Source organism: Pristiophorus japonicus, chromosome 13 (genome assembly GCF_044704955.1).
Source record: "Pristiophorus japonicus isolate sPriJap1 chromosome 13, sPriJap1.hap1, whole genome shotgun sequence".
Lineage (NCBI taxonomy): Eukaryota > Metazoa > Chordata > Chondrichthyes > Pristiophoridae > Pristiophorus > Pristiophorus japonicus.
Window position 1 is genome coordinate 172,296,070 of NC_091989.1, and position 12,906 is coordinate 172,308,975.

The 12,906-nt window shown below is 46.3% G+C and overlaps 1 protein-coding gene across 1 annotated transcript in view; it reads right to left on the reverse strand.

Moving 5' to 3' along the window:
* Positions 1-792: 792 nt before the first annotated feature.
* Positions 793-12,906, reverse strand: part of dusp22a (dual specificity phosphatase 22a) — a 362,961-nt gene continuing 350,847 nt past the window's right edge. Inside the window, exon 8 of the mRNA XM_070897023.1 lies at positions 793-1,427. Coding sequence (XP_070753124.1) covers positions 1,221-1,427 — 207 coding nt within the window. The 3' untranslated portion in view covers positions 793-1,220. The remainder of the gene's footprint in view (positions 1,428-12,906) is intronic.

Consider the following 12,906-nt stretch of genomic DNA (forward strand, 5'->3'; position numbering starts at 1 on the left):
TGGGGCAGGCGGATGGGCCGACCCATCAGAAATTTCCCCTGGGCCGGGGGCGGTGGAAACAGATTCCCGCCTCGCCCGTGTTCCCGCCCCAGTTGGGCACGCGCCGACCCCATACCGCCCGATGGTGACTCCAAATTCAGGCCCGCGAGGGAAATGGCCCCACGGGAGTGGAGCGGCCTCCGCTCAGTGCCAAGCTGCCAGTGGCTGGCCGGCGCGTCTGCCCTTAAAGGGGAAGGCGGCCCGACAATGGCGGCGGCGGCGGGTTTCGGCCGGGCCGATGACCTCCCTGGTGGTGCAGTGGGTGCCACTAAAGTGGCTGCAGAGCTCGCAGCGGCCCTCCCCTTTAACTGAAGAGGAGGGACAATGCTGCGCGTCAGTGCACCGTGCCACGTCCGCATCGCGCTGACATCATCAGCGTCGCGCTGACATCATCAGCGTCGCGCTGACGGGCTCAGCGCGGCGCTGAAAACACCACCCGCCTTCCGGCCGCTCCCAAAACACTTCCGTTCCCCCAGCTGCCCCAAACACCGCCCAGACATATTAAAAAAGTTAAAGAGGCCGATTTCCCTCTATTCTCCGCCCCATGGATTCGGGCGGAGAAGAGTCATTTAATTCGAATTACCCGCCCGGAGGGAGTTTCAATCCCGTTAACTCTGTTTTTCTCTCTCCACAGCTGCTGAGAACTTCCAGCATTTTCTGTTTTTATTTTGGATTTTATTTGACCTCATTTTAAAGTTTGTTTGGCTCAACGAAGTAAAAGTAAACACAAGAAACACTCGCTGACACGTGCGGCACTGAGAACAATTTATGTGGGTTTTGTGTGTGTCATTTACAACGCTCTCAATACCTGTGGGCAAAAGTAGCAACATTGTTAATTGTTAAATAATTTATAGCCTTAAATGGCTGTGCCCAACGCTACTGCCGCAAGCTTCTGTGCTGAATAAAAGTTAGGAGCCGGCCAAAGCAAACCGCACACAATTTAAAACCTGCAGTCTTAGTTAGGCACTTGGTTTAAGGAAAGGCACAACCTGCACATTGTAGCTAATGAGAATATTATTGCAAGTGCTAAATCGAAAAAGGACAAACTATGGTCTATAAATTATATGCCTTTCTGCTGCACCATATTGCACTGTTGGTATATATGGCTGTATATATTCTTGATGATTTACGAAGAATAAAATGATGCTGAATCATCAGGCAGTCAAGCCCTGACTCTCCTTTTATCGGTTCACCCAGCTGTGACCAGTACCCCCGTAGGCCTTGTAAGGAAGAGGGTAGACGGATGCTGTGTGACTTTTCCAGTCCCGCTCCCCATATCTCAGCCGCTGTTGCTTTTGTTGTTCATCATACTGAGCCAGCAGCTTTCGTATCTCCTGCTTGTCATTAAATCGATTTTCCCCGTATTCTGTCTGAAGCCATCTGCGATACTGAAACAAAACAGGTACACGTAAAACTTTTGCGTTTTCTCCGCCCCCGCCCCCCCCCACCCATCGAAGCATTCGGGCAAATTTCTCAGCATTCTGCTGCTCCTGCCCATGCCCAGGAGTGCCAGGGTTTCCCGTCTCAGGCCATTAACGTAGCCTGGGGACACCCCTCAGCTGTGACTCAGTTGGCAGCACTCTTGCCTCTGAGTCAGAAAGTTGTGCGTTCAAGGGACTTGGACACAAAATCTAAGCTCACATTCCAGTGCAGTACTGAGGGAGTGCAGCACTGTCGGCGGTGCCATCTTTCAGGTGAGACATTAAACCGAGGCCTCTCAATGTAAAAGATCCCATGGCACTATTTTGAAGAAGAGCTGGGGAGTTATCTCAGAGCAACTAAGTGTCTGCAATAAATGTGGCCTTTCCAGCATCACCCACTCCTCGAGAACAAATTTAAAAAAAAGACTCCACAGGGTGGAGGCTACACACTTGCCTGTGTGGAGAGAGAAACACCTGTAGGTGCCTCAAAGTGGGCCATCGCTGGCTACAGAAAAGCAGTATTGCTACCAGGACACACCAGCCTAGAAATACGGGTCGTTTGCACCTCCTGTGAGCACTAACAGGTCGCAAATGACTTTTCGCCCGGGTGTGGTGCGGCTAATGACTCCCGCTAGCGGCGCGGTAACCTGTGGCGGCCAGCTGCGCTGGCGATGACAACGTCATCACCATGCGAGGCGTCCCGGACCCTAAACTGGGTCTCGCCCCCTGAAGCTGTGTCAAGCGATGCCAGCGACAGCTTCAGGGAGCGCGAAGAGGGCGGCTGGGCACTCGTGGGGCACAACTTAAAGGGGAGGGGTCGACCATTAAAAAAAATTTCGGCCAATTTTGCCGAGCGCCCTGTTGGCACTTTGGATGCGGGATCCATGCCGCGAACGGTCAGTCTGGCACGCTGCTTGACACGTTGGCATAGCACCCCCGCTCCCCGGTGGCCCAGGGAGGCCCCTTTTTACACTGCAAAGTTTGCTGCGGCCCAGTGCGTGTCACTGCGCCCCGCTCCCGACACGTCCGCCCCACTACCGCCCCAGAAAGGAAGTGGAGCATGTTATTTTGGGGGCGGTAACCCCAATTTAGAGAGCAGGGCGGGACTTCCACGCCTGGCGCAAAATGTCCCGCCTCCCAAATGTTAGTGCCCCTCAACGGGCGCAACGGAATTTGTCCCTCATCCTATTTACATGACATTATGAATAAGGAACACCATTCAGAAGCCTCCTACAGCACCTCCATTGTAGTATCTAATTGTTCCTCAAATGCATCCAGGGCTTTCCACCTCAAGCACTCTATCTGGGAGTCCATCCCAAGTGTCGGTCATTGCATGTGAAGAAGCTTCTTATATCTGTCCTAAAATTACCCTTTACTAATTTGAACCTGTGTCTCCTTTTCCTACTCCCACTATTTCACTTAAAATACTCCAGATTTTCCCTATCGTTTATTACCCTTGTGTACCTCTATAGCATCACCTCCAAGATGACTCCTTTCCACGTTTTCCTCATAACTTTGACACTAGAGACTAGTCTCATGGATCCTCCCTGCATTTCCCCCAGTCCTTGAATATCACACTTGTGTTTCGGCAATCAGAACTGGACACAGTGTTCAATGTGTGGTCTCACTAGCCCTGTAGTTTGGTCACGACTTTCCCTGATGTAGATGTTACTGTTTGGGCTACGGAGTTTAACAATCTATTTATTGATTGCTGCTCTGCATTGGTTGCACGTGATTAGCGTGGAGTCTATCAAGACTTCTATGGCCTAGAAATTGCGGTCAGAGGTATACATCCAGAGTATGCCTTCAATTCGCAAACAGTTATGAAGTTACCTGCTGTGAAGAGTTGTGGTCGGAGGCCTCGAGGTGGAGGGCAACATAATGGCCCAGGGATCTCAGAGACGCAGGTGGTTCGGAAGCTTACCTGGGATCATGTGGGCCTGGTCCTCCAATGACAAGGGAGAATTTCATGGCAATCATTTACGAAGGGAATCTCCTAATGATATGCGATGGAATCCCAAATGTAAAAATGTACAATGCGCAGACGTACAGTTTTATTCATAAGTTCCTTCATTGCATCAACCTCAATAAAAATTAAATTTTTTGATAATTTTCAACATCATTAAGACTATAATCCAGGCCAATATTTGCATAAACCTATTTAATAAAGTGTATGTGCACAATTTTGGATTTTTTATCTTTTATTTAAGCCTTATATATCCCCTTACTCTGATGGAAGCAGGCCCTAAGCCTCCGTACATCAGCCATAGGACTTACATGGGCAATTGCTGGCCAGTCGCTGGGCAAATAGCCCAATTCTGCGGCAGCGATTGCTTTCTCGGAGCGCCCGTGGATGCTGACGATACAAAGATGGGAGAAAAAGCAACGTATGAGGAGGACACACAAAATCTGCAAAAGGACATAAACAGGCTAAGTGAGTGGGCAAAAATCTGGCAGATGGAGTATAATGTTGGAAAGTGTGAGGTCATGCACTTTGGCAGAAAAAATCAAAGAGCAAGTTATTATTTAAATGGAGAAAGATTGCAAAGTGCCAATGTACAGCGGGACCTGGGGGTACTTGTGCATGAAACACAAAAGGAAAGTATGCAGACACAGCAGGTGATCAGGAAGGCCAATGATATCTTGGCCTTTATTGCAAAGGGGATGGAGTATAATAGCAGGGAAGTCTTGCTGCAGCTATATAAGGTATTGGTGAGGCCATACCTGGAATACTGCGTGCAGTTTTGGTTTCCATATTTATGAAAGGATATACTTGCTTTGGAGGCAGTTCAGAGAAGGTTCACTTGGTTGATTCCGGAGATGAGGGGGTTGACTTATGAGGAAAGGTTGAGTGTTTGGGCCTCTATTCATTGAATTCAGAAGAATGAGAGGTGATCTTATCGAAATGTATAAGATTATGAGGGGGCTTGACAAGGTGGATGCAGAGAGGATGTTTCCACTGATGTGGGAGACTAGAACTAGAGGGCATGATCTTAGATTAAGGGGCCACCCATTTAAAGCACAGATGAGAAGAAATTTCTTCTCTGAGGGTTGTAAATCTGTGGAATTCGCTGCCTCAGAGAGCTGTGGAAGCTGGGACATTTTATAAATTTAAGACGGAAATAGACGGTTTCTTGAACGATAAGGGGATAAGGGGTTATGGGGAGCGGGCGGGGAAGTGGAGCTGAGTCCATGATCAGATCAGCCATGATCTTATTGAATGGCGGAGCAGGTTCGAGGGGGCATATGGCCTACTCCTGTTCCTATTTCTTATGTTCTTATGTCTGCATTAAGTTTCATCATCCATTGATCAGCCCACATACATATTTTGTCCAAATCATTTGGTAATTTCTGATCAGCTTCCTCCAATTCCAGTGGCCCTCCTAGTTTGAAACCATCAGCAAATCTGAACATCTTGTATTGAGTTTCTGTGTCCAGGTCATTTCTGCAACTGAGAAGCAGTAGTAACCCTAGGATAGCCCACTCAGTACTCTCCCCCATTCTGACATAGTTCCTCTAACAAGTACTCGCTGATTTCTACCCCTCAATCAGTTTCTTATCCATTCCAAGGCTTTCCCTGAAACTGCACAACTTTTAGCTTGACTCACAGCCCTTCTCAACCTTGGTGTTATATTTGACCCTGAAGTGAGATTTTGACTACATATTTGCAGTATAACTAAGATCGCCTATTTCCACCTCCGTAACATCACCCATGTCCGCCCTTGCCTCAGCTCATCCGTTGCTGAAGCCCTCATCCATGCCTTTTTTTACCTCTAGACTTGACTATTCCAACGCACTCCTGACTGGCCTTCCACATTCTACCCTACGTATACGAGAGGTGATCCAAAACTCGGCTGCCCGTGTCGTAACTCGCACCAAATCCCGCTCACCCATCACCCCTGTGCTCGCTGACCTACATCAGGTTAAGCAACGCCTTGATTTCAAAATTCTCATCCTTATTTTCAAAATCCCCCCATGGCCTCGCCCCTCCCTATCTCTGTGATCTCCTCCAGCCCCACAACAACCACCCCCCCCCCCCCGCCCCTCACCCCCCACCCCATGCCACCCCCTCGAGATGTCTGCGCTCCTCTAATTCTGCCCTCTTGAGCATCCCTGATTATAATTGCTCAACCATTGGTGGCCGTGCCTTCTGCTGCCTAGGCCTGAAGCTCTGGAACTCCCTGCCTAAACCTCTCCGCCTCTCTACCTCTCTTTCCTCTTTCAAGGCACTCCTTAAAACATACCTCTTTGACCAAGCTTTTGGTTACCTGCGCTAATTTCTACTTATGCGGCTTGGTGTCAAATTTTTAGCTCATAATACTCCTGTGAAGCGCCTTGGAATGTTTCACTATGTTAAAGGCACTATATAAATACAAGTTGTTGTTGTTGTTCTCTTAGAATTTTGTCAAATGCCCTCTGAGAGTCTAGGTGCACTTTGTCCTCGGGCTTTCCACAGTCTACTTGGGATGTTAGTTCCTCAAGTTGAAGGGATTAGTCAAGCAGGATCTTCCCCTTTTGAATCCATGGTGCTAATTTCCTTAACTAGTGTTATTATTATACAGATACTCCTTAAGTTTGCTCTTGATAATCAATTCTATCAATGGCTCTGTAACTGCCTCTTCTCGTATTTACCTGAATATGGACCGGAATCAATGAAAGGTCTTAAAACAGAAAAGAAGTTGAATTTTTTTTTAAGTTAAACCAAAAAAATGAAAACCTACTTCTCAAAATGTTTAGTTTGTCAGACATAGATAACCAGACCAGTTTAGCTAGATATTAATATAAAGCTAGAAAGAGGCCCACTTTCATTGCAAAGGTGCGGAGCTTGATACTAAGGCAAGATAGGAATGAAATTGATCTGGAAAGGTTCCGTATATGGACCTAAGCAATAGGGGTGACCGGCCTTTTAGAGTCACCAGAGAGTGGTTTGTGTATGGCCTGCATAAGAAGAAGCTTAATTGGATAAATAACCTTTTCCTATTCCGAATTTATGTTCCTGTTCGAAATTGTATTTTTATTATTATATATTCTATTTTGAAAAGAAGTTTGACATGCATGGTGAGGTTATCTTAAAAGGGAAATTCCACTAATTTTTTTCACTACATCTTGGGAGTAACTTTGTGTGTTCCGCTCCAGGTTAGTTGCAGAAGCATCCCGATATTGTTATAGCCCCGATCGCTGACCCATGCTCCCAGCTAGTGAGGCTCCAGGTCAGTAGCCATATCTCACAGCATTACTGCTCTTAGCTATTCAATTGCCACTCTCCATCCAACATTACTGAACTAATTCTGCAATTCCACACACCCAATAAGGAGACGCGCACACAAGGAACATATGTCGGAGATCACAGGACACAGTTTAGTCGCCCTGTCTGTGACTCATGCTCTCGTTCACACTGTGAGCGAAGGAATGTGGAATCAACCCGAATAGGTCTCATTATACTGAAAAAAAAAGTTTAAAAATATCTAGTTATGGTTTCTGACAACATTTCATCTGTAGTGCTGAAGATTTATACACCAGAGCTAGCCATTCCCCTAGCCTAGTTGTTCCAGCTATGACAAAGGCATCCACCTGACAATGTGGAGGATTGCTAAGGTATGCCCCATCCAGAAAAAAAACAGATAAATCTAACGCAGCCAATTACTGGCCTATCAGCCTCCTCCCAACTATCAGCAAAGTTATAGTTCTAGCACGTGACACCTACTGACCAATAGCCTGCATACTGATGCTCAGTTCAGAACCGCTTGACTCCAGGCCACATCACAGCCTTGATTCAGACATGGATGCAAGAGCTGAGGGCAGGTTGAGTCGGTGCTCTCGACATCAAGGCTGCATTTGACCGTGTATGGCACCAAGGAAGCCTAGCAAAACTGAGACCAAAGGAAAAACCACTTAGTGGATGGAGTCGGACTTGATTCAAACCCTCCCGGAATCCACAATGTAAGATCAGGGCCTGGTGTGTGGGTCCTGACCTCTCTCGTGGCTCTCCCAGTGCACTCCTGCCACAGTTATGTACCGAAATGACCACAGATTTCTGGCTCCAGAGTCTTGTTTGGTTAAATCAAAGGCTACTTTGCTTAAATTGAAAAACCAAGATGAAGGGCCAAGATACATAGGGGGAGAAATTGGGTGCACTTGTGCCTCCCGTTTGCGCCCATATGCCTCTGCGGCCGGGCACGGCGCTAACAGCGACTCCCGCTGGCGCTACGGCGTTGCGTCCCGATCATCTGCGCCCGGAGATCGTGACATCATCTCCGCGCGCATCGCCCCGTTAGTGCCGCGGACCCGAAATTCACTTTCGCCCCCTGCGGCAGCGTCGGACAAAAACCCTTGCTGCTGCAGGAGGCGTAAAACAAAAAACTTACCTTTGTCGATGCCGTTTTCTTCGCGGGTTACTGCCCGTGATCGTTCAGCCTGACACTCTGAGTGCCAGGTTGACTGCGCGGGATCGCCACAGCACTGGTGGTCTAGGTAGGTCGTTGATTGAGCTCTCTACTTCCATCCTGGAGCGCTAAAGCCAATGTTTTGAAAACTGGGAAGCAGCAGCGCCTGGCGCTAAGTTTCCCGGCTTTCAAAAGTTACCGCCCCCAAATGGGATAATAATGAATTTCACCCCCCAAAATATAGGTTGAAAAGAACAAAATGTGAAGATGAAGCAGATCAAGAATTAATGATTAGGGTGCGATGGGAGGTGGGTAGAGATGGAAAGAGGAAAATTACACAGAAAATGATCACTTCGCTGAGAGAACAAGATTATTTAAGGGAATGGCAAAAGGTCATTTTTTATTTCAAACCCCTGATACCATGGCCTGTGCCCTCCTGCAGATCCTTCACTGTTGACCTCGCCAAGGTCCACTGGCCTCGTGTGCCCTAATGGAAGATCCTTGGCATTATCTTCAGACCCCTCTATGGCCTCGCTCACCCCTATGTGAGCAACCTTCTCCAGCCAAACATTCCTGTCCCACTCACTCCTCCTGTGGCTCCACATTACTGCGTGTCCCCTGCTTCTTTAGCTCCCTATTCCGACGTTGAACAATCAATTGCGACCTTGTTAAACCAAGACTCAATCAGAACTGAAGAACTTTTCTCAAAAAGCATCACTGATCCTTATTTGAATTCAATCCCTAAAAAACAAAATAGATAGAGGCACCAGCTGATGATAAAACAGCAATTTTTTATTTTATTCTCACTCTGCATATGTTACTGGGTTGATATTTAAACCTCCTCTTGAAATTTCCTCTTAAGACTTCACCCTTCCTTCAGAAGCCAGCAAAACACCTGTTATCTTCGATCGTCCCCTCCCCTAAAATTTCTAGTGTATTTCCTGACAGCTATTCACTTTTCCACATGGTTAAGCACCATGAGATATTTCTTTTACAGCAGGTTGTTGTTGAGTATTGTTGGATTGTCATTGGAACCATCAGCCAGGGCCCATCAGCAATGGTTAAGAGTGAAGTCAGGTAGTGGGTTAAATTTGCAGAGGGGCAAGTACAGGTCAAAAGAGATGATATTGTGACTGCATACGACTCTAGGCGGACAAGCATCTGAAGAGGTATCATTGCTTTTTACTTAGTACAAAAATGAGCTCTGAATATAATTCTGGGTATCAGGAATTTCCAGTTGTGAGGAAGGGAAATTGGCCTTGCTTTCTTTGAAAAGGGCATTTTGAGGTGACCCAAGTGAAGTTTTTAAGATTATAAAAGGAAATGACAAAGTTAACTCAGGCAAGCTGATGATTATGATGCAGGGTTTAAATATCAACTCAGTAACATATGCAGAATGAAAATAAAATAAAAAGATGCTGTTTTATCAGCAGCTGATGCCTCTATTTAGTTTTATAGGGGCTGAATTCAGGTAAGGATCAATTATGCTTTTTAAGAAAAGTTCTTCAGTTCCGAATGAGTCTTGGCTTGACAAAGCTGCATTCATATTGTAGCTCGTATCAATGAATGGCAGAGTTGCTTCAGTGATTATTGACTCACTAGATTCTACCAGGGATTTTCCACTGGAATGTCCCCTGCTACATTTTGCCTCATAATCATATTGTGACTGAGAAATGTTTTAACTCTATATCACAATCATGAAGGCAATCTGGCTCCCTCGCATATATACACTGCCTCCTATTTTAATGTTTGAGCTGATAAGTCTTCCGAATAGCAAGCTGCGGAGACATTTGGATATTAAAGGCACACTGCCCCCGTGAAAAAATATCTGGCAAAACTTTTATTCTCTTGTTTAAAATCACACAAAAAAATAATGGCAATCCCATTGGGAGCTATCATTGTGTCACTTGGTGAGGAATTCATCAAATCAAAAGCATTACTGAGGGGATATCAGATGTGGAACAGCTCACCAAGGGCTGTTGTAAAAATGACAGAACGACTTGCATTTATATAGCGTCTTTAACAATCTCAGGATGTACCAAAGCGCTTTACAGCCAATGAAGTATTTTTTGAAGTGTAGTCGTTGTTGTAATGTAGGAAACGCGACAGCCAATTTGTGCACAGCAAGCTCCCATAAACAGCAAAGTGATAATGACAAGATAATCTGTTTTTGTTAAGTTGATTGGAAGAAAAATATTGACTAGCATGTCGCATCTTAACATGTCGGAGGAGCAGTGTGTGAGGAGGCTGCACTTCAACGGGTCAGCGGTTTCACCTGTCCCCTGTTGCAACAGGAATTAGAGCCAGACACCAGAGCCAGTGACTCTGAAGGTCATGGTGGCTCTCAACTTGCAACAGGTGACATCAACAACAGCAGTCAGCTTGCTCACCCTACGGACATCAAGCAAGTGACGAAGGCCCTTTTTGCAAGGAAAGAGCAATACATCACCTTCCCAATGCAGGCTACTGACCAGGAGGGGAAGAGATCTCGGATTTGCCTGCATCACTGGATTTCCCCAGGTGCAAGGTCTCATTGACTGCACCTGCACGAACTTCAACCCTAATGCTCAAGTCGGTGCTGGGTCTTAAGCACGCCAGGTTAATCTGCCATGCAAGCACACTGACAGAGGCTGACAGGGGCGAAATCTGCAGCTGTTAAGGGACACACACGTCAATCGGGTAAGTTTGAATGGAAGGGATTTAAAAAATATTTTATTGAAGTGGTGGCTTGCTGCAATTGATGTGAAAAGCTTTTTAAATGTTTTGGGAGTGCTGCTGGATGTTGCAAGGGCTCGGATGGTAAGTGAAGGTCTTTGAGAAGACAGAACATGATGCGACTACTCAGCAGGTCACGCAACATCCGTGGAGTTCATGTCTCAGATCGACATGTTGCCTGACCAATTGAGTATTTGCAGCATTTTATACTTGCATCCGCTTGCAGAGGGAAGAGGAAGACACAGAAGAGGAAGGCACAAAAGTGGAGGAAGCCGAAGAGGAACCATCAGACGGAAGGATGCATCACAGACAGCCCCTTGTGGCTGGTATATCCAGGATGGAATCATCCACTGTGGTCCCACTGGCTGGGCAGGATGCATTTCTTGGGTGTGTGAAATGAGGAAAGTGCAAGGATGTTTTGCTGACGGGGCGGCGGGAAGCCGAGAGGCGTACGCCAATAGGAGGATAACGTACGAGGAAACCCACATTTCAGCTCTGCCATTGGCTAAGGGCTCAGCCATGCCCCTGCCAAGAATGGCCTGTGCCTTCTCCTCCAAGGGGGTGAGGTGATGACCCCTTATGTATTGAATCAGTGCATTTTATTTTCCTTTGCTTCAATGTGAATGGCCCTTTAAATTTCAGAGATCCTCACTGCCCACAACGCATTGCGAGCTTCACAGCCTCGCACACAGACGCTGGGGGAAGCAGCATCGCCGCACCAGCACAACAAATTGGTCCAAGATCTCTCGTGCAACACCACCAGGATGGCGTTGCACCTAAGGTTAGCACTGCACCATCCACCTTCATGTCCCCCACACCAATTTACCTCGTTTAGCACAGCGGCCATTTCAAGCGGCCGTTAACAGCATTCGGCAAGGACACCGACTGCTTTCGGGCAAGAATGACATTATTCCCCCTATGCCTCTATTTATAAAGCTCAGGATCCTGTTTTAATCAATTTCTCAACCTGCCCTGCCACCTTCAATGATTTGTGCACATATACCCCCAGTTCTCTCTGTTCCCTCACCCCTTTAGAATTATACCCTTTAATTTATATTGCCTCTCCTCGTTCTTCCGACCAAAATGTATCACTTTCCATTTTCTGCATTAAATTTCATCTGCCACGTGTCTGCCCATGCCACCAGCCTGTCTATGTCCTCTTGAAGTCTATCACTATCCTCCTCACTGTTCACTATACTTCCAAGTTTTGTGTCATCTGCAAATTTGGAAATTGTGCCCTGTACACCCAAGTCCAAGTCATTGGGCTGGATTTTCGGCTCATTTGCGCCTCGGTTAGTGCCCCGGCGGGGCATTAAATGCTGTTTTTGGGCTTTATGCCGGAGTCCAGAATTTAGCGCCTTGCCGGAAGATTTGGCTATTGGTTAGCACCAGCGCAAAAACTTATGGTCCCGACCTCCAGTTTTAGCGTGATGATGACATCAATCATCGTGCAATGCTGCGCTAGCGCCCCGAATGGAACATTCGGCCTTAACACCTCACTTAACGTCCACCACAGGAGGTGCCTGAAAAAAACAGGCGGTCCCAGGGTGTGGCAGGTGGTATTGGCAGCATTTTTAAATGGAGGGATGAGGATCCTACATCGCATGTCGTATTGACATAATGCTGTGTGAAGCTCCAACTTGCAAACTTCACTTTTATCTGCCATTACATTGCTCTTACAACTTCAGTGAGAAAATTTAATGGAGGCATTACTAGTTCATCAGCATATCATGCTCCATGCTCCAGTGTCCTAAGCTTAAATAAAGGAGACAACAAAGGTATGAAGGCAGAGTTGGCTAAAGTGGATTGGGAAAATAGATTAAAGTGTAGGATGGTTGATGTGTAGTGGCGGACATTTAAGGAGATATTTCATAACTCTCGACAAAAATATATTCCAATGAGAAAGAAACACTGAAAGAGAAGAGATAACTATCCATGGCTAACTAAGGAAATAAAGGATGGTATCAAATTGAAAACAATGGCATACAAAGTGGCCAGGATTAGTGGGAGGCCAAAGGATTGGGAAACTTTAAAAAACCAGCAAAGAACGACTAAAAAAATAATAAAGAGAGGGAAGATAGATCATGAAAGTAAGCTAGCAAGAAATATAAAAACAGATAGTAAGAGTTTCTGCAGGTATATAAAAAGGAAGAGAGTGGCTAAAGTAAATGTTAGTTCCTTAGATGATGAGACTGGGGAATTAATAATGGGGAACAGGGAAATGGCAAAGACTTTGAACAAATATTCTGTATCAGTCTTCACGATAGAAGACACTAAAAACATCCCAATAGTGGATAATCAAGGGGCTATAGGGAGGAAGGAACTGAATACAATCACTATCACTAATT